Source organism: Sorex fumeus, unplaced genomic scaffold, assembly GCF_029834395.1.
Source record: "Sorex fumeus unplaced genomic scaffold, SorFum_2.1 ptg000037l, whole genome shotgun sequence".
Lineage (NCBI taxonomy): Eukaryota > Metazoa > Chordata > Mammalia > Eulipotyphla > Soricidae > Sorex > Sorex fumeus.
The window spans coordinates 9686180-9708006 of NW_026606094.1; the positions used below are offsets into that span (position 1 = coordinate 9686180).

General features: G+C 39.0%; 1 protein-coding gene across 8 annotated transcripts in view; it reads left to right on the plus strand.

Moving 5' to 3' along the window:
* The window catches only part of CADPS2 (calcium dependent secretion activator 2), a 546904-nt gene that overhangs the window by 202687 nt on the left and 322390 nt on the right, over positions 1–21827 (plus strand). For all 8 annotated transcript variants that reach the window (XM_056118152.1, XM_056118156.1, XM_056118154.1 and 5 more), the window contains exon 3: positions 4500–4832. In XM_056118152.1, the coding sequence (XP_055974127.1) occupies positions 4500–4832 (333 nt within the window). The remainder of the gene's footprint in view (positions 1–4499; positions 4833–21827) is intronic.

A 21827-nucleotide genomic window follows, 5' to 3' on the forward strand; every position in this document is an offset into this window, starting at 1 on the left:
ATCCCTTTTTCTGAAATGCTTTTTATTCTTCTTTTCTCTTTTCTCAACTCACAGGTCAATTAAATGACATGCTGTTGACCTCCTCTGCCTAGTTGCTCTGTCCTGTCAATAGAGCTGATTTTGCTTTTGCTCCTTTTATGTAGATTTCTATTATTGCTCTTACCTCTTCTCTTTTATTGTTTATTCTGTCTCTCATGGTTTGAGCTACTTGACATTTGTGTCTTTGGCTTATTTGTCTTTTTTGTCCCAAAACCTTAGCCAAAATGCCAGACTTTTGCTGCCACTGAGTAAATGTCAGTTAAATGCATGTGATTGAGCTCAGCTAGTTTTTATTTATATATGATATTTTTTCCCACCAGGCATTTCTCAGGGTTTACTCTTTGTGCTTAGGAATCACTCCTGGCAGCGCTCAGGGGAACATAACAGGTGCTGGGGACTGAACCTGTGTCGACCAGGTGCAGGGCAGAAACATACCTACAGTACTATCTCTGAGGCTCCTGTATATAATTGTTATAGGTAAAATTAACTCCCAAAATAAAATTCAGTATTTTCACTGCTTTAAATGTATTGTTTGGGATTAGCAAGATGGCACAACCAGTAAGACTCTTGCCTTGCACATAGCACATTCAAGTTTAATCCCTGGTACCTTAATCAGTCCCCTAAACCTTTCCAAGAGCCCCCTAAGCCCTGAGCACATATTGATGAGTAAGTCCTGAACACTGCCAGCTCAGGCCCCAAAACAAAATGATTTAGTTACTCATTAGAGTCTAATACTATGTTGAAAAGAACAACCTGAATTAAAATTCCTGCCAACTTGATGTGAGATTTCAAGTAACTAATTTTTTCTAAATCTAGTTTTCCTATATTTATATTATACTTTAGATATACTGTGTAGTTACCACTTTATGCACAATTACCAATTTGCTAAAAGTTGTCTCTGTTTCAAATATTTTCCCATAGAAATGTTACATTGAAGCTTCTCACTATTTCTCAGGGTGCAATATGCAGACAGAAATCTGGTAAGAATGAAACTGGAAAACCCAACACAAGCTGTGAGAAGTTATCTGTAATGAGTATGAGAAGCTAAAAATTATAGGGCAAGCCATAACTAAGTAGCAGAGCACCGAAGGAAGGATCTGGGAACTAAACTTGATTAAGGAACATTTTTTCCATCGCAAAGGCAGGAATTCAGATTTCACTAAAGGTAGTATTGCATGAGAGTCACGTTCCAGTTCACTGTAGTGCTTTACTAACAGAACTCATTGGGAAGCTGCAGTCACATTGTTACACTGCAGAGACATACTGCAGAACTCATGGGAATGTGTTAGAAGGAATATTCTGTTCTGGGAAGGTCCCTTTAAAAGTCTGAAGATAACTTGTCCTTGGCTTCCTGCTATGTACCACTAGATAAGAAGAAATCTAGTAAGACCCTTCTTCCTTTAGTGCCTTCACTTCTCGAGAACCTTCTGATCTTGTGCCACTGGTATGAGCGGGAAAGTGCCAATTTAGAACATTAAATACTGTGCTGCTGGGTACAAATTTTGATGTCTTGATGAAAACAATACATTGACTATTGGTTCAGTCCAACCTCTTTGACTACTAAACAAGATAAACCATTAGAATTTTGAAAAAAAAAAGTGTCTGTGCACATGTGTGTCTATATAGTTCCTTTATCGCAAATTCTAATCCCAAATAGGATTATACAGTTAGAGGAAGATGAAAAGGGAGACTGAGTCACTCCTATGTGTTCTGGACGGTTAATGATCTTATTAGCCTAAAAATAATATTGTATATCTTAAGTTTGTCTTCCTTGATCTATATGAGTTAAAAACACAATTTTTTTAAAAAATTTTGTTTTATGGGCTATACCCAGTGGTAATCTTAGGATTTACTCCTTGCTCAAGTATCACCACTGGTGGGGCTCAGGGAACCCTGTGCAGTGCTGGGAAATGAACTCAGGCCAGCCATGTTCATGGCACATTCAAGGCACGTGCCCTGCCTACTGTACTTTCGCTCAGGCTAAGCAGTATTATTTTTTATTTTTGGCTTTGAGCTATATCCAGCAGTGCTCAAGGATTATTCCTTGCAGTGCTTTGGGAACCAAACGCGCTTGGGATTAAATTTTGGTCCCTGCATGAAATGCAAGTGCTCTGCCTGCTGTAGTATTTCTAATAGTGTCCAAAACCTTACCTATACTTGCTACTGGAAAAAGAATTACCTTTTGGACACTCCTTCACTGTTGGTGGGAATGCCGACTGGTTCAGCCCTTTTGGAAAACAGTATGGACGTTCCTCAAAAAATTAGAAATTGAGCTCCCATTTGACCCAGCGATACCACTCCTGGGAATATATCCCAGAGAGGCAAAAGTGTGTAGCCAAAGTGACATCTGCACTTGTTTGTTCATTGCAGCACTCTTTACAGTAGCCAGAAACTGGAAGAGACCTGAGTGCCCAAGAACAGATGACTGGTTAAAGAAACTTTGGTACATCTACACAGTGGAGTACTATGTAGCTCTTAGAAAAGATGAAGTCATGAACTTTACATACAAGTGGTACAATATGGAAAGTATCATGCTAAGCGAAATGAGTCAGAAAGAGAGGGATAGACATAGAAAGATTGCATTCATCTGGGGGATATAAAATAACAAAATATGAGATTAATACCCAAGAATAGCTGAGATCAACACCAGGAGAATTACTCCATAACTTAGAGGCCAGCCGGGTATTCTAGGGTAAAGGACAATTCAGATAGAAAGGGGAACACCAAGTGGAGGGTGTTTGGAGGATTCTCCCAGGAGGGGAGATGCAGGTTGAAAGTAGACTGGACTGAGCATGTTCGCCACTCAATGCCTCTTTTGCTGATCACAACACCCAAAAGGAGAGAGAGAACAAAAGGGAATGCCCTGCCACAGTGGCAGGGGGGGATGGGGGGATGAGGGGGGAGGGATATTATCCTGGTGGTGGAAAATGGGCACTGGTGGAGGGATGGGTATTTGATCGTGGTATGACCGAGATCCAAGCACAAAAATTTGTAAATCTACAACTGTACCTCATGGTGTTTCACTAATAATAAAAAAAAATTAAAAAAATATACACATTCAAATTCAAAAAAAAAGAATTACCTTTTATCAGAAGCACATAAAAAGTAAACTAATATTTTCTATAATGAGTAAATGGGTCACAGCTGTAAAGAGACGTGTATGTGATGTCATGATGAAAATGTCCATTTGTCTAATATAGAGATTACATGAATCCCTGGTTCTGTATATTAGTCAATTTACCCAAATATTTGGGAGTTAGAATCCTCTGGCCTTTTGAGCATAGATAGTGAAAAAAAAAAAGGTTTTATGTAAGTTACCTTTTGAAAGGTGAGAATGGTGGACACAGATGGGCATCAGGTTGCTAAGAGTGCCAGTATGTGAGCAAGTGAGGCTACCGCGTGAGACATCAGTCTGCTTGTTTGCAAATAGATGCAATCAGAGCATGTTCAAGAAGTGGTTTCTAATGTGGGAGTGTTCAGTACTCAGCTTCAGTATTCTTAGGGTAAATATTGATTACTAGAGAGAGTGCCACAGAAGCCCTGCCTCTCTTATGAGGTTCTGGGTTCGATTTCCCAGGACCGTACACTAAAAAGGAGAAACATAAGTTGATACAAATTTTGTTCCACTATCTTCAGATACCTAAGTTACTGGAGCTGCATTTTAAATAGTACTGTGGGCTTTTCTGGAAGAATTTTTGTCATAAGAAGAAATGAAAGAAGTCCTGCATGAGGAGATCTGCAGGAATTACATAGCAGAATCTTAATATGGGTATCAGAATAAATAGAATAAATAGCTAATGAATATTGACAGAATTTGTTGATATTGGTTAAGACCAAGTCTGACATTTCTTGGAAATTGCCATATTAATAATGTGATTACTCATTGTTGTGTAGTCTCTCTTAAAAAAATACTTAACCTCTTGATGGACATTTAGAAATCTCTTAGATCATTTTCTTTCTTTCCAGTTTTTGAGAGTATGTGAGTTGCTGGGAGACCAGGGAAACCAGAAGTGGTGACAGATAAACCCACAGTGGAGAAGTTTTAAATAATAGTCCATATGATGGGTTTTCACTTGGATGCTAAATCTCCTGCATTATTCACCTTCATATGCTCACCTAAGCAGTACAGGGACTTTCTTCCTGCTGAAGAACTAGCCAGAAGCCCCAAGAACAGACAGGAAAGCTGTCATCTTAACCAACTCTTAAAAGATTTAGTACAGAAAGGCCCATGGATTCGGGTGGGAGAGAGTTGGTAGATCAAGGTCAAGTTTGGACTCGACACTCACCTCTCAGTATTTGAGATTTGAGTCTTTATGATATCACTAGTTGCCATGAAGGGTTTTTTTTAAATTTATACTAATTTTAGAGTATTTGGTGTCATGACTGGATTATAGGAATAAGTTGCGTTAATGTCCATGCCTCATGATCAGTAGTTTTTTCGTTTGCTTCTTATTTCTCAGGTTTTTCTGAAGAGCGATCGAGTGGCCAGAATGGTCCAAAGTGGAGGATGTTCTGCAAATGATTTCAGAGAGGTTTTTAAGAAAAACATCGAAAAACGTGTGCGGAGTTTGCCTGAAATTGATGGCTTGAGCAAAGAGACGGTGCTGAGCTCGTGGATAGCCAAATATGATGCCATTTGTAGGGGGGAAGAGGACTTGTGCAAGCAGCCAAACAGACTGTCCCTCAGCGCTGTGTCTGAACTTATTCTGAGCAAGGAGCAACTCTATGAAATGTTTCAGCAGATTCTGGGTATTAAAAAACTAGAACATCAACTCCTTTATAATGCATGTCAGGTTAGTGCCATCTCTTTCCCATTACCTTGCCCGACTCACAGAATAAGCAAGTATTCACAGTGTGTGGAGATGTACTTTTCTTGGTTAACATTTTAGTGAAAAGTTGAGTGAAATTAAATTCTAATGCACAGTGGTGTTTGAAAGAAACTTCGGTAATAACGATCTTGTAGAGGGGAAAGAATATCAGTCCATTTTATCCGGTAAATAATTACCTGTGCTCAATTTTAAGGCATTGGAATTATGCCAGGTGGGTCTATTTAGGGCATGCCTTGAATGGTTAAAATGATTTCCTTCTTTGAACTTTCTTCTGTGGAAAATTTATAATAGGTATTCATCAATGAAAAATAATTTTTCATAACTCTGGTTTTTTGGTGTGCTCTTCTGAGTATTATTAATGTAACTGAAAGTTCAGGTTTTTTCTTTCACTTAGCCAGGTATAAAAGATGATTGCTTCACTATAATTTAAAGGATGAGAGTGAATACTGTATTTTCTCTTTAGTTGTTATTCTAATCATACATATATATATAGGTGAAGAAAATACCATTTTTCCTGTCTTTCTATGAACTTATAATTTATATAATAGGTTCCTTCCACATTTGCAGTTAGTTTAAGTGTTTTGAGGTTTGAGTTATTTAACTGTGTCCTAATTATAACCTAAATTGATAAACCTTTATTATAAAATTTATGTCATTGTTAAAAGTTCTTTAATGTACATACATTTTTTATTTTAAATTATTTTTGAAAAAACTACTCTTCTTATTTTCCACATTAATTTGTATCTCTTTGCATTTCTAATTTTGGGGTCATTTCAAGTGAATAAATTAGCTATTGATTCATAACAAAGCAATGTGGCATCTTTACCCTGCAAGCCACTTGAGCAGTCATCCTAATTGTTTTTATGCTATATTAAATCAAGTGGTGGGTTGATAGTAATGAATGATGACTGAAATACAAAATTTTATATTTAAAAAATGCAACTGGGATTAATTTTTAATGAAACTATATCTCACTATGGAGTTGAATATAGATTAACATAATTTAGTCATCGAATTCAGATACAAAGGTTCAATAGCTATTAAGTAAACATTTTGCTTGAATTGGGAAACCTATATGGGAAAAATAAAGTATTCTTATAGGCCAGAATTCTGTAGTTGAATATAGATTAATGTTACTTAGTTGTCAAGTTCAGATTCAAAGGTTCATAGCTAATATTTATTTAAGTAAATATTTTGCGTGATTGGACAAACCTAAATGGGAAAAATAAAATACCCTTATAGACCAGGATTCTGTAGACCACGTGTAACTTTAAAATAAGTTATTTCTTACACTTTTGAATTTACACTGGATGTTACTGGGTCATAAAATAACTATCAGTTTATGTCTATTAAAAATACATTTGTTTGTTTATTTTTATTGAGTTGGAGGGCCATACCTGGCAATGCTCAGAAGCTATTCCTGGTTCATTGCTCTGGAGGTGTACTTACTCAATGGATAAGACTACTCAGGAGTCCAAGTAGGCTAGGGGGAACCAGATGTGGTGCAATGGATGAAGCCTAGGTGAGCTGTCCTATGCAAGGCAAGCGCCTATTTTTCTGGACCCCCAAGCATTAAATGAGAACTTTGCTTATGTTTTTCACTCCTTTATGAGTGGAACACATTTCTAAGTTAAATCTCTCAGTATAATAACCAATTTGTTAAATTTTCCTTTCAGTTCTATCAGTATTGTCATATGTATTTCCATGCTCTGTAAAACTCCTACATTTTCAACTGCTTTGTTTCTTTTTTTGTGGAATTTATCATCTTCTAGAGTCCCTCTCTTTATCCCTGACAAACTTTTCTATAGAGTCTGCCTTGACTTAAACTGATAGAACTCCTTCCACTTTCATTTGCGCTGCTTTAGCATGTTGTATCATCTCCATCTTTTTCCCTTGTAGTCAGCCAAATTATTTTTTTGACAGGGGCTTCCTGAAAACAGCATCTAGTTGCAGTGTTTCTTTGTCATTCAGACGTCCTATAATGAGGGTATTGAAACTAAGGATGTCATAGAGTTGCTTAAATTTTGCAATCTCCGGGAAAGTCCTCACTTCCTTGCGTTTGCTCTCCTCCCCCACCCTTGCTTTATAAAACCTTCTCTAATTTCAACGAATATTTTATAATGAATATTTATTTCATTGCATGTCATCTTGTGATAGATGATTTATGCTTGGGTCTGTGTCATTTTGTTCTTTTGGGGTGGACCTCCCCACCAGTGTGTAAAAGGATCTGGAGTCACTTCCGATAATTCTCAGCTCTCCTATGGAGGCCTTCATTGTCCTGGCCCTGCTCAGAGCTCACCAGGGCTACACTTGGCTCGGTTCAGTGAGAAATGGTGTGCCCTGGTGTATCAAGTAATATGCTCTTACTCTACTTTCAGCTATCTACCTGGCCATTACACTTGGGTTTTGTTTGCTTGTTCATTTAGGTTGGGAGGGGGCTCTTCAGTGATGCGCAGGAAGCAGAGTAGCCTCCTCTGGCAAATCTCTCTCAACCTGGCCAGCGGGTCAGTGGTCAGGCCTGAGAATGTGATTATGCTCATATCCTGTGGTGCTGGAGATTTCTGGGGTGCGGTACATGCAACAGTGCCGAAGTACCAGAGATGGACATAGGGTCCCAATAGGCAGAGGAGACACCTCAACCACTATACTATCTCGCCAGCCCCATGCTTGTTTTTATGAAGACATATTGAAGACTTATTTGCTGTATAGTTTTAAAAGACTTTACCAAAACACAGTTGATCTACCTTCAAAAACAAATGATCAGGGCTGGAGCGATAGCACAGCGGGTAGGGTGTTTGCCTTGCACGTGGCTGACCCGGGTTCGAGTCCCAGCATCGCATGTGGTCCCCAAGCACCGCCAGGAGTAATTCTTGAGTGAAGAGCCAGGAGTAACCCCTGTGCATCACCGGGTGTGACCCAAAAAGCAAAAGAACAAAAATGAAAAAACAAACAAAAAAAGATCTACCTTCATATAAGTAAGCAAAACTAGGTTTTTATTAAAGATTCTCAATTTCTGCCTCACATGCTTATGTCATTTATGTCACTACTATAATCGCCCAGTACATTGATACTATTATTGTTCTAAACAGTAAACTGTTAGAGCCAAAGAGAGAACAGAGGGCAGGGTGGCTTGTCTTGCACATGGCTGACTGGCTTTCAATCCCCAATACTGTTAGTGATTCCCTAATCCCTATCAAAGTGATCTCTGAGCACTACTGAATGTAGCACCAAAAGAAAATCCTCCAAAAGTAAACTATAAAGAATAAGAAAATCAGAAATAATATATATATATTTACCTTCATTTTTTTTCTGATATCCTTTGCTTATGTGGATTCAAGTTTCTGATCTAATTAACTTACATCTTAAGAACGTATTTTCACTTTTCTTCCAAGGCAGAATTACTGGCAACAAATCCGTTTTATATTTTTGTCTGAAAATGTTTCTCCTTCATGTTCAAATAATAATTTCACTAGATATAGAACTGTCGTATTTTATTTTTTACCATCTATTAACACTCTAAATATTTCTTCTTTTAAATTAATTTGTGAAGGGGCTGGAGTGTTGTACAATGGGTAGGGTGTTGTCTTGCAGGTGACCAATTGCAAGTGACCCAGGTTGGATCCCCATTATCCCATGGGGATAATGTGTCAGGAGTGTTCCCTAAGTGCCAGGAGTAAGGCCCTAAGCACTGTCAAGTGTGGCACAAAAAAGAAAGTTTTCTGAAGTAGTTTTCCATTATAACATTGTGTAAGTTTTAGGTATCCTGTCACTGAAAGCAACATCTCTGTCTACTCCATTAGGATCACTACTGTAAGTCCAAGTGTGTACTTCACTACACTGTTGACCTTCCTGATTTATTAACTCATCTTCCCCCTTTCCTGTGGTTACCATGAATTAATTTTACAGGCTAAAACAGCATTGTTGATGTAGATGATACCACACCCTATGTTTGCTGGAAGAATTTGTGTGAGGGTTGGTGGGTATTAACATGGGTGTAATAGGGCATTAGTATCTTCTTTTTTATTCTCTTGAGGGAGGTAGAATTCCAGGGAGACAGTAATTTTCTGAAAAGGAGGAGATAGGGCATGCAAGTTTAGGAGCCTCTGAGTTAGAACTTTATTTGTATCTTGAACTTTTATTCTTTACATATTTGCCTTGTTCATTTATGTATCACTTGTGAATGAAAACATGATAGTTGTCTTTCTCAGTCTTCACTATGAGTAATAGCCCTAGTTTCACTCATGACATTGCAATTAAGTGCAGGATTTTATCATTACTTCTTCATAGTCCCCCAGTGTTTATCTAAATCGCATCTTTATTCATTAGCAATTCAGTGATCGCTTAGGTTGTTCTGTTTTTTAGCTGTTGTGAATAATCCTCCAGTAAACATGGGGCGGGGGGGGGGGGGGCTTGCATGTAAATGCAATACATGTCTTTGAAACAATGTTTTCATATTCTTCATGGAATCACCAGGATGTGAGTAACTGGGTAATATTGAATTTCTGTATTTAAACTTTGAAGAAACTCTACATTGGTTGAACCAGCTGACATTCCAACCAGTGATGTATAAGGTGTCCTCTCTACATATCTTTCTCACACTTGTGTTTTGACATGTGGATGATAGCCATTCTCATCATTGTGAGTCAATATCTCATAGTCTTAATTTATACTTCTTGACTAACAAGCAATTATGCATATCCATTCTTGGCTTATTGGCCATGCATGTATTCTCTCTGATGGAGAGTATCTTTTTAGTTCCTTTGCTCTTTTTCTTTTTTGCATATTTTATGATGTCTGATGAAGCTTTTGTCTTTGACTTAATAAGGGTAAGGTGTGTTTTTATCCTCTGACTTTCTTTATCATTTTCTCTTGGCATAGTTTTCCATACTTTGGGAAATGCCTATATTTAGGGGATGGTGGTTTTGTTTTGTTTCTTTAAAGTGGCACTTGTGTTATCTGAGCTTTAGCAACTGTGGGGTGCTTTCTGTCTTTAACTTTGCAAAAATTATTAGGTATTGCTTCAAATATTCACCTGCCTCAATTTTCCTTTTATCTAGCAGGTATTCTAGGTGTATTAGTGTCTTCCTGATAGCCTGTGTAGATATAGCCTAGCAGAGATAAATTAAAAGAATGCAGAGGGCAGCCTCTATTCCTGTAGCTGGAACAAGTTTTCATTGTTTCTGCCAGAGCATGGTCCCCTTTGTAGAACAATCTCTCTTTCTCTCTTTTTTTAACTTGTATTTTGACCATACCTTCCTATGTTCAGGCCTTACTCCTGGCTCTGCGCTCAGAAATAACTCCTGTCTAGATTCTGTAAACCACATGGGGTGCCAGGGAGAAAACTTGAGTTTTCCAGGTACAAGACGAATGCCCTACTTGCTGTGCTGTGTGTTCCAAAATGTGCAGACTCAATTCATGCATTCGGTGATCAAAAGCCACTTCCCCTACCCTAGACAGTGAACAGTAATGTACGAACAAAGGAGGAAATGGAAGGAAGACTGGTTGGTGATCAGTTGCCATTTATTCCAATCTCCATCCTGTCCTAGTCTCACTCTCTGCCCCTCATTCCAGAATCCCACTGTTTTGTATTTCCATCTTCTCTCTTGTCCCATATCACAGACTTAGTTATAAAGATAAATCACCCAGCGTTGGGGTATCGGTTACACATAGATGAGGTACACACCTCCCTCAGGGGAAGCTTCTACTGCTGGGACTGGGACAGAATCTCCTCCTGCAAGTAGATTCACCTTAGGGCAGAATACCGAAGGGCTTTTTAACTTTCCCTTTTCCTTAGTCCAGATCCGTATAAATGGTCATCCTAAATTTACTTCTTAGTAATATTTCTAGTCATTTTGTATGAACACAGTAAGAAATATAGTAAGCTTAAATTGTGGCTCTCCTGGGGACATCTTGCTATATATCCCAAACTATAATCCACAGGCCAGATTAGTCCTTCCTAACCCTAGCAGGGTACCTACCAGTTACTTTTTTTGGCATCATGACAGATTGTCGATGACTATGCTCTTGTTATAAGTTTTATGGTGCTTGACCTGTCCCTTTTTGATGCCAGGATAGCTCACAGCTTGATCTGGGTCCACCCAATCTCTTCATTGGGACCCTCCTTTTGGGGTGCTAGGAACGAAGGGCAACTGAGGCTTAAGTTGAGTAAATCTGACATGCCCAAGAATAAATATTTGGAGTCAATTAACTCCAATGTTACAAAAGCATGGTGTTAAATGTCTTCCTGTGTCTATACAAAAAAGGACATTGCTCTAAAGTAAACTATGCAAAGTACATAAAGAAAAGAACAAAGCAATATTTCACTTGCATATATGAAATCTAGGGCCCTACAAGAAATTGACTTTACAAATTACAGGGTCTTACTTGGGGAGATAAGTGATTAACAGATAGGGGAAGCAGAGCACAATGGAGAGGTTAGAGATAAATACAGAGGGATGGGAATGCCTCGGGAGCATTGTGATGAGTATAACTCAATAAACTTAAACTCCCTGTGGCAGAGGAGAAAGGACTAACCAATGTTATCCAACACTGTACTATTGCTCCAGCCTTGGAAAATTATTCTTTTCATATATCTTTAGTAAAATGTAAATAACAATCCCAGTATGTTATAGGTGATATATTTTGCTATCTAAACTATGTATTCTGATCTGGGATCCTTGGATTGAGAATACTGTTCTGCATTAGTGCATATTCATGGAACAAAATCCTGGCTAAAAATAGAAAAGAACTAAAAGTGTGCTTCTAAAACAAAAAGCCTAATGGAAGAATATGAAGTTGTTAGCCATAATCTAATTGAATCAGAATATTAGAAGTGCAGTAACTGGAAGTAAAAGAACAATCTATCACAAAGTTTAATTTCAGAATAATTGTTAGAAAATTCAGTTCATTTTAAGTAAATATAGTTATACTTTTATAGAATTAAAATTAGTTGATATTAAAACCATTATTCTTAAGAGTAATTTTCATTTCACATTTTTTAAAACTTTTTTATGGAATCACTGTGAGTTAGACCCTTATAAAGCTGTTCATGATTGGATTTCAGTCATACAGTATTCCAACACCCATCCCTCCACCAGTGTACATTTCCCAGCATCAGTGTCCCCAGGTTCCCTCCCATCACCCCCACCCCCTACCCCCTGCCTGCCTCTATGGCACAGAAGTGGGGTACGTTTCTGGCTCTTCATCTTGCAATTGAAGAGTTTGAAATAGTCTTACTCTTGAAGAGCTTCACCAGAATGTGAAGATGCTAATAGTATTCTTGGTAGAATGCCCAGCCTGTGCTCAGAATGAGTGGAGGTGTACCAGGCATTTAGGTAACCATGGTCTTTGTCACTGTTGGCATGGGTGTTAGAAGAGATAGGGCTGCCATTTGAAGTGACAGTCGGAAAAATTTTTTCAGGGTGATATTGAGACTTTAGAATGACATACAGTCCTAAAAGGACAGTCTGAATAGTGGATATAGGAAGATATATTGAACATAGAGAGAGATATAATCCTAAAAGGATGGTTTTGAATACTGAATATAGGTAGCTTATCAACAGCACATGTCCATTTGCCTCTCTCTTTGTGTTTTAAGAAGATCACATACCTGAACTTTTCAGCTATCTAAAATCTCATTTTTCCTCCCCAAAGCAGCCTTCATTAATCTTTCATAAATTCATTCCATTTGTTGAATGAAGTTGCTCACCATATTTACCAAAGAGTCAAAGCAAAGTGAATTGAAATCTTCTCCCTAAATACCCCTCGACCCCCACCATGAAACCTTCTCTTTCTAGGAATGACAAGAAGAGTGTTAAGCAATACGACAGAAGTATTTGCATGTTTGTATGGACTCAAACAGCAGCAACTACTAATGGTTATAAAGGAATGTTCAGGCTAAAAATGTACATTTTAGCTTTAGCAGTTAAATGCTTGGAGTTTAGGAGTTTTAAAGAATGGACAAATACTGGCAGTTGGCTGTTTTTCTCATGTCTGTCACTGCCAGTCTTCCTCTGGAGGTCCAGGATCCAAGAGTTTTTCTCTTCTGAAACCCCTTAACGTGCCCCCACCCATCCCCAATCTGGGGTTTGCAGAAGAAAGGTAGGGAGAGAAGCGTGGATGACGAAGGAAGTTTCTCCTTCCTGTCACCTCTATTAACTTTCTTAATCACTTAATAGCATGTGATCATAGTATATTTGCCTTAACACAGTTCTCTGCTTTGGCAGAAAGGAAAGCTGCAGTGATTATTCCACAGAGCTGATATTTATAAGAGATGGCAAAAATCACTCCCAAAACAGGAAGCTTAAAACTGAGCAAGATGTGTTTTTGTGCGTGTAATTTTAGATCTCAAAAGTGTTTGAGGAAGATATTCAATGTCTTGTGGCGGTTTTGTTGTTTTGATTTATTTTGGATTTTGCACCACACCTGTCAGTGCCTTGAGACTGTTCCCAGCTCCCTTGTCAGGAGTGGCTCCTGGCCTTGCTCAGAGGACCAAATGTGGTGCATGAGATTCAAACTGGATTCAGCCACAGGCAAGGCAGGTGCCTTAGCTCCCTCCTGGACTATTCCTCTGATCCAATTTTGATATTTTAAGACAAAGCAAGAAGGAATATGAAACCATGATCATGATTAGATTTTACGATACTTAATTTATTTTTAAATTCTGGACTTCGTGACTTGAGTGTTCATAGTACTTATGGTACTTAGGTACATATTACCTTTTTAAAGTTACAGAGGCACAGTGAGGCTTGAAGATGCATGACTTGACAATCAGAAAGTTTAATACCATGATCACTACTTAGCTGTAGGGGAGGGTAAGGCACACTCCATCTGAGTACCCAGGAAGAACTGGGAATTGATTGGCATGTAGAAACCCAGTTCTCTCTGAAAATTGAAAGAAGACTCTAAGTGGGTATAAATTTCTGAATTCTGGAAAATGGATAGGATTTTCACTGGAGGATGGATTCCAGCAAAACTGTGGATCATAAAGATATCAACTTCCCTCTGGCATTTTCAACTAAATGATTAATAAAGTGAAATATATGCCCTAGAAAGGGATAACTGGAGGGAGCGGTGCCCCCAGACAATGCAAGACACAGGAAGGGGTAAAAACATGTCACCATCCTAGCTCAGGCATTTGAAATATCCTCGGAGGCTTGAATTCTATCAAGGGGCAGGAGAGGCCATTATAAAGTACCAGACACCCAAATATGTTTTGGTGAAAAAAGGATTACATCCACAACCTGTACATCAAATAGAAGGTCTACCCAGCAGGCAAAGAGGAGCATGGTTCTTGAACCTACAATATTAAGCATAATGGTGACACAAAAGAATTTGCCACGGGAGATGCATAAAACCCAGATGAAAGGGACCATTCAAATGCTGTGGACCTGAGTACTGCTTGAAGTACTGCTTGAAGAAGAATTTTAAGCAACTGTAGCCATGAAAGTAAAATCAGAAAAGCCATGGGCAAATTAAATGAGATTTACTCAAAGGTCATAGAAAATGTTAAAGTCTTTAAGCAAAATTAATGGAGTTTCAAAAGACTATAACTAAGCTAAATACTATAATAGAGGGGCTTCATGTTAAGCAATTTTCCAGGGAGTTGTTGAATTTAAAGGTTGTGAAATACATTCAGAGAAAACAGAAAGGAGGATAGTAAAATGTGGAGCACCTAAGAATTCTCTGGAACTGTATAGAAAGGGAAAATAGCCACATTGTAGATGTCCCAATTACAAGAAAGAGAGGAAGAAATAGAGAATGTTGAAGAAATAGATAGCTTCCCTAAATTGGGAAAGGAAAAAGAATCCAGATATAGCCCTCAACCAAAACGGATACAACCCAAGACTTAATTATAGTGATAAAAACTTAAGAACAGTATGCTGCAAGCATCCAGTGAAAAACAAATTACTGGAAACTTGCACAAGATTACTGAGGCATGTCCATGGAAACTATTTAATTCAGAGGTACACAACTTATTTGTCCCACTGCCCCCTTTCCAGAAAAACAATATTCAGTCCCCCTCACCCCACCACAACCACCCTTGAAACTCTGCCTTCTTTAAGGAAACAACAGAAACTGTTTGTTAATCATATTTAGGCTACTCCCACCCCCTTGGTTCTTTGCAGTGGTCTTAAGTGGGGGGTGGCGAGAATGAATCCACTTTGGATGGAGAATGATCCACTTTGGATCACATTGATAGAAGACAATGGGGGGAATTGTGAGCTCTTCAAAGATGTCCGATGATTGTATCAATGAATGTTATGTAACACCTGAAAGAATTTAAATCTACTTTCCTCCGACTTCCAAAGACTTTAGGAGGCCAGCATTATCCTGATAACAGATATGCACATCATAAATAAACTCTACCCTGATGTCAAAGTTATAAAACTCAACAACTAGCAAATCAGACTCCACAATGAATCAAAATTATTGTGCTTCATAATTGTGTGTGCTTTAATTCAGGTTTACGGGATGTTTCAGCAGCCTGAATATGCAAGTTAATTGGTATCAATAAAAGGAAAGACCCAAACCCTGTGACCATATCAATAGATGGCATGAAACATTTGACAAAACTCAGCGCCCATTTATGAGCCAGACTCAAAAGTGGAGGATGGTAGAAACCTGAACATAATAAAGGCCATATACTCTAACCACACAGCTTTTAAAAAAAAGTTAGGAAGCCGGCAGGGAAAAATAGGATTGATATATTTTCACGAAGAGTGTTCAGTAGGGCCAGGGAGATGACACAGAGGGGTGGACCCCATGTGGAAAACCCAGGTTCATTCTGGAAACCTTGTTGATACCTTAGCACTGCACCAGGAGTAGCCCCTCCACACCACCAGGTATGGCTCCCAAATAAATAGCACTGTAGCACTGTCCTCCTGTTGTTCATCAATTTGCTCAAGTGGGCACCAGTAACATCTCAATTGTGAGATTGTTGTTGCTGTTTTTGGCATATTGAATACGCCACGGGGAGCTTACCAGGCTCTACTGTGTGGCAGAATACTCTTGATAGCTTGCCAAGAGGGTCCCAAATAAATATCAAAAATAATTAAAGGGAACCCAGTAATATATTCATTTAATACCCCTGCCATATTATCCTAAATCCTCCTTTTTGCTTTACACTAGAAAACACATAAATGCCTGCATTTGTCGTTAATCTTGTTAAGTAGAGCAAAAGCTTGAGTTCTTTCTTGTGTAATTGATGGTGGTGATTGATTGTGGCTTTTTGTTGCCAAGAAGTGGAAAGACCACCTGTTAAATGTTTTAAAAGATGTCATTGTCTATTTGCAAAGTATTGCTGTTATTCTGATTCAAGGGACTCCAGACAAGCACTTTATGAATCACCAGAGTTTCAGGACCAATACACTGTGTACAGGGAAAGAACAAATGTTTGAAAGGTATAAATGTTTCATTTGGGAAATTATCTGCTGCTGCAGTTGTTGCAGTGAATCAAATTCACTGGAAATACCCTGAAAATAAAATATAAATTCTCTCTATTATGGGCATTACTGCCTTTTACCTTGTCATACAGGTCAAATACTCTATTTTGTATTACAGCAGCCCACTGAAAACTGATGATTTTTGAGCTTCTTAGGTTCAATAGGCCTTTTTTTCTCCTCATAAAGAAATGTTTCTCTGCCTGTCTGTGTGTTCAGACTTTAGAATCACAGCCATCAGCCATTTGTTTTTTTATTGCCTTACCAGACTCGATAGTGACCTACTGGTCCTGCTTCCCCCATAGCATTTCATTCTCTGCTCTCGACTCCATGGCCAGGGCCATTGCCATAGCTGGATATTGCAGTATCTTCATTATGGATTATGCAGCCTTCCATATCTAGATGCCAGATTAATATTATTGAAGCATCATCTTAATATTATCATGACTTAACTTTTAAGAGAAAAATAGTGAAAGGAGCTCTTCTATCACCAGAATGAGGTTTATACCTGTGAACTCAACTTTCAACAACTGCAGTGTTCAGTTTGACTTCCACCTGCCTGCCATCTTTCTTCCTAAGAAATAATTCCTTAACAAGGACTTAATGCAGAACTCAGCAGCTTGCGGCAGAAAAGTGAATGGACTATGCATTAATCCACGGGCCATGCCTCCCTGGGAGGGAAAGGGGGTCGCTCTTCTGTCTTTTTCCCCCTGGGCAGCAAGATGGTGGCCGCCTTGGAGCTTTTTGGAAAGCCAGGTATGAACCGGCAGTGATGGGGCAACTGAAACCTCATGGGAAGGGGAGCGTTCTTGGCTCGTCCTTCACGCCCTACCGAGGTCACGAGTTGCCCCCCACGAGAGGATTTCCGGCATGGCCATGGCTCTAGAGCCACAGAAACCAATCTTGTAATTATTTGGCTCTTGGAAAAAATACCTCAAGGCTTAATAAGTAAAATATCAGAAATTGAAAATCGCACAGCCGCTATTGTGGCCATGCAACATCATATGGTTCTCATAACCAACTGTAGAAAACAAATTACTTCACAATGCCTTTTCAGCAGTTCCGATTGGTGGGTATAAACTCTAAACAATAATGGTTCATCTTAGTGGACTATGGACTGAACATGTTTCCCACTCAATGCCTCTTTTGCAGACCACAACACCCAAAAGGAGAGAGAGAACAAAGGGGAATGCCCTGCCACAGAGGCAGGGTGGGAGGGGGGGTGGGGGGAATATTATCCATGGTGGTGGAAAATGGGCACTGGTGGAGGGATGGGTATTTGATCACTGTATGACCGAAACCCAAGCACAAAGATTTGTAAATCTACAACTGTACCTCATGGTGCTTCACTAATAAAATAAAAAAAAAAATACAAAGAAAAAAAAATAATGATTCATCTTCTGTCGAAAGAATGAATGTAATCAAAGTAGATAGAGTGTTAAGTAGAATTCATCTGCTTCACGGGCATTTGGAGGGTTGGGAAGGAGGTATATTGGAGTTCTTGGTGGTGAAAAATAAGTACTGGTGAAGGAAAAGGTGTTTGATCATTGCATAACCGAGACTTAAACCTGAAAGCTTTGTAACTTTTCCCACAGTGATTCAATAAATAAATATTGAAAAAAAAGAAATAATTCTTTAGGGGCTGGAGTGATAGCACAGCCGGTAGGGCATTTGCCTTGTATGCGGCCAACCCAGGTTCGATTTCCAGCATCCCACATATGGTCCCCCAAGCACCGCCAGGAGTAATTCCTGAGTGCATAAGCCAGGAGTAACTTCTATGCATCACCGGGTATTACCCAAAAAGAAAAAAAAAACAAATAATTCTTTATATTCTTTATATGTATGACTTTGAAATAAACAGTCATCCATATCCTGGGTGGGTAATGTGTTCTTGAATTTCAGTTACATCTCACATTATTTTCTGGAATTCCCTTCTTCATTCCAGACCCAGGTGAAATTCTGCTCCCTCTACAAGGGCCTGCCATATTATTATCCATTTTTGTACATACCTTTTAAGTTGCCTTTTAATGATTTGATCACTGAACAAATAAGTTATATGTGTGCCATAATCATATGGCAATATGTAATATGTATCCTTCTTGGAGGCACCTACAGGAAGTAAATGGACTTGAAGGATGGTAATTGAGTGTGAGGTGTTATAAAGAATGTCATGGTCCTCCCATTGTTCATCGATTTGCTCGAGTAGGCCCAGTAACATTGTGAGACTTGTTACTGTGTTTGGCATATCGAATACAGGTAGCTTGCCAGGCTTTGCCTTGCAGGCGAGATACTCTCGGTAGCTTGCTGGGCTCTGCAAGAGGGGCGGAGGAATCAAACTCGGGTCGGCCATGTTGGCTGAGTGGAAGGCAAACACCCTACCTGCTGTGCTATTGCTTCAGCCCAAGAAGAATGTGAAATTCTTTAAATTGAACGTGAGAGTCAAGCTGCAGGATTCAAATCCCATCCCTGCCACTGTATGACACGGATCATGGGCAGTTGCTTAAACCAATCAGTACTTAGATTAGTTTTCATCACTTATTCAGAATTATGATACAATCCTTTCCATAGAACCCTTTCAGGGTTAAATACGATATATTTTTTAAAGGCTTTCAGTAATCTCTGACACCCAGTAAGTGATGCTTAATTTAGTTCTTTAGTAGTTCTGAGGAGTTCTAAACTGCTGATGATGTTCTATGCTATCAGTTATACTCCAGTAGAGTCGGGTCAGGGCAGGGGCGGGCAGGGCATGGGGCATGGCCTTTCCAAGGGATTTGAATCCTGAAGCTTGACTCCCAGGTTCAACTTAAAGAATCTCACATTTTTAATAACATCTCACACTCAATTACCAATTACCATGCAATGATGGTACCTGGTGCAACTTTTAGTGAGACTTGGCCATCTGGACTAATCCATCCAGTGCTTGTGCCCAGAAATGCAATGCTGCTCATCCAGTGATGCTAGGAGCTATCAGAGCCGCACCTAGAAGTTCTGGGGTTGGGGCATGCATGTGCTTCCAGGATTTGAACTCAAGTCCCTCTTGAATGTGCTCTTGACTGCTGCTCTGTCTCACCATCCCATATCTGTGATATTTTATTTAGGACTAACCTGCTCATTTCATTCAGTCATGGTCCTCCCATTGTTCATCGATTTGCTCGAGTGGGCCCAGTAACATCTCTATTATGAAACTTGTTGTTACTGTGTTTGGCATATCGAATACATCACGGGTAGCTTGCCAGGTTCTGCCGTGCAGGCGAGATACTCTCGGTAGCTTGCCAGGCTCTCTGAGAGAGGCGGAGGAATCGAACTCGGGTCGGCCATGTTCGCTGCATGCAAGGCAAACGCCCTACCGCTATGCTATCACTCCAGCCCTGCTCATTTCATTACCATTTTATTATTAATATGAATGTATGTTCATGCATGTATTGAGGCGAACAATTAGTAAGTAAATAATTTATAGTGTTAGCACAAGAACTAGAAAGATACAGTGATTAAGGTGCTTGCTGCACATGTGGCCGACCCTGGTTTGATCCCTGGGTACATGGTCCCATGAGCACTGCCCAGAATGTGCCAGAGCACTGAGCAGGAGTAAGTTCTGAGCACATCTGGATGTGGGCCAAACATCCTCTCTGCCGAAAAAGTATTAAGCACATAACTCTGGACCACAAGATAAAAAAGCTGATGTCAACTGGAATACTAAAGAGAATTTTATGTTATATAAATTTTTTCCAAACTATATATACATATATACATATATGTAAATATATGCACATATATATGAGTATACATGTGTATTTTCCAGGAAGTCCAAAGGTTTTATGATCGAGTTAAATTTTTTATGTTTGTGCTTTCCAACATTTTGATCCATTATTTAATATAGTTTAGTTCAGTTTGCATAGGGCAATTTTATAGCTAATTAGCTCATTCATCTTTTGCCTACTTTTAAGTACTCAAAGGAAAGTGTAGCTTGGGAAATGCACTTTTAAGACCCTCAGAACTGTTCTCCAAGAATTCATGCCAGGACTGCTATTTTTGAATCATGTTTTTCATACATAATTTAAAAGACAGATAAAACGGAGAGATTTTTTTGTTTGTTTTTTAATAAAGCTTTGCCTCCGGCAGACAAAATGCTGCCTGACTCATACATATCATCATACATGCCTGTGAAACTTAGGGGGAATCACTTCTTTTCCTTACCTACATTTTGTTGTATAAAATTGCAAAAAGACTTGTACTATCTTGTCTGGGTGGTAATCCTCAGTAATTAAGATAAGGTGGTGGGGTGGGGATGGGGAATGATACTTTCACCTCTGGGAAGATGGATCAGCCCGGTAGATTGTAGAAACCAGAAGCCTTTTAAATATAGATGGGATTCTTATTTTTTATTTGAATTAAAATAAAGATTTTTTTATGTAGACCACACTGTAGAGATGGGTCTATTCTATTTCTGCTGCTAAGTAAGTTTCGTTAACAAAGGGCATAACAGGGCATAATCCTGAAGCAGACTGGCACTGGGTATGGTCTAAAAACCAACAATAAAAGTGCCTTATCAAGTTCAACAACTAGTCAACTGTCAAAGATAAGTTATCAGATAGTGCATGGTTTGTTGCTAAGTGATTGTTAAGATCATCTTCTCAGAAGATCTGTAAATGGGATCTGCACCAAAAAAAATGCAAGCAAAATATGATTGGAAAATAATATAGGTAGTTTGGAAACTACTAGGTAAACTAATTTATATGGATTAGGTAATGGATGAATCTAGGAGCTTAGAAAATAAATTGGTAAGTAGGAGAGGAACTGAATACTAGACTAAGGTGTAAGGGCAATATTCTAATTTTTCTTCATGAATTTTCATTTAATCCCTCATCTACTGCCTTTTCCTTCATTTTATTACCCTTCCAACTTTTTGTGATATTTTAATCTAAGGATCAAGTGGAACCTCGTTGTAGATGGTAAAGATCAGTACAGTTAGACTGAAGTCCCCATGAGATGTTTGTCTTAAAAGGGAGAAGAAATTTTCAGGATAGATGCCAGAGCTCTGTACTGGCTCACATGTTAAGAAAGGATTGTGGACACTTGGATGTCTCAAGCAGATATGGCTATGTTTGTGTATGTTTATGAGTCGAAGGAATGAGGGGTGCCAGCACAAAAAACAGAGCAGGCCCAATTAGTAGGGTAGAGCTCTTTTTTTTTTTTTTTTGCTTTTTTGGGTCACACCTGGTGATGCTCAGGGGTTACTCCTGGCTTTGCACTCAGGAATCACTCCTGGCGGTGCTCAGGGGACCAAATGGGATGCTGGGAATCGAACCCAGGTCAGCCGCGTGCAAGGCAAATGCCCTACCCGCTGTGCTATTGCTCCAGTCCCAGCAATGCTCCATATTTACCAAAAATAATCTGTGATGAATGTGCTGATGAAGGATGAATAGGCTTCTTGAGGAAATAACTTAATTTGGTAATATTCCTTAGAGCTTTTGATTAGTGCTTAAAATCCATGTTAAAAAAATCTTTGCATGTTGGCTCC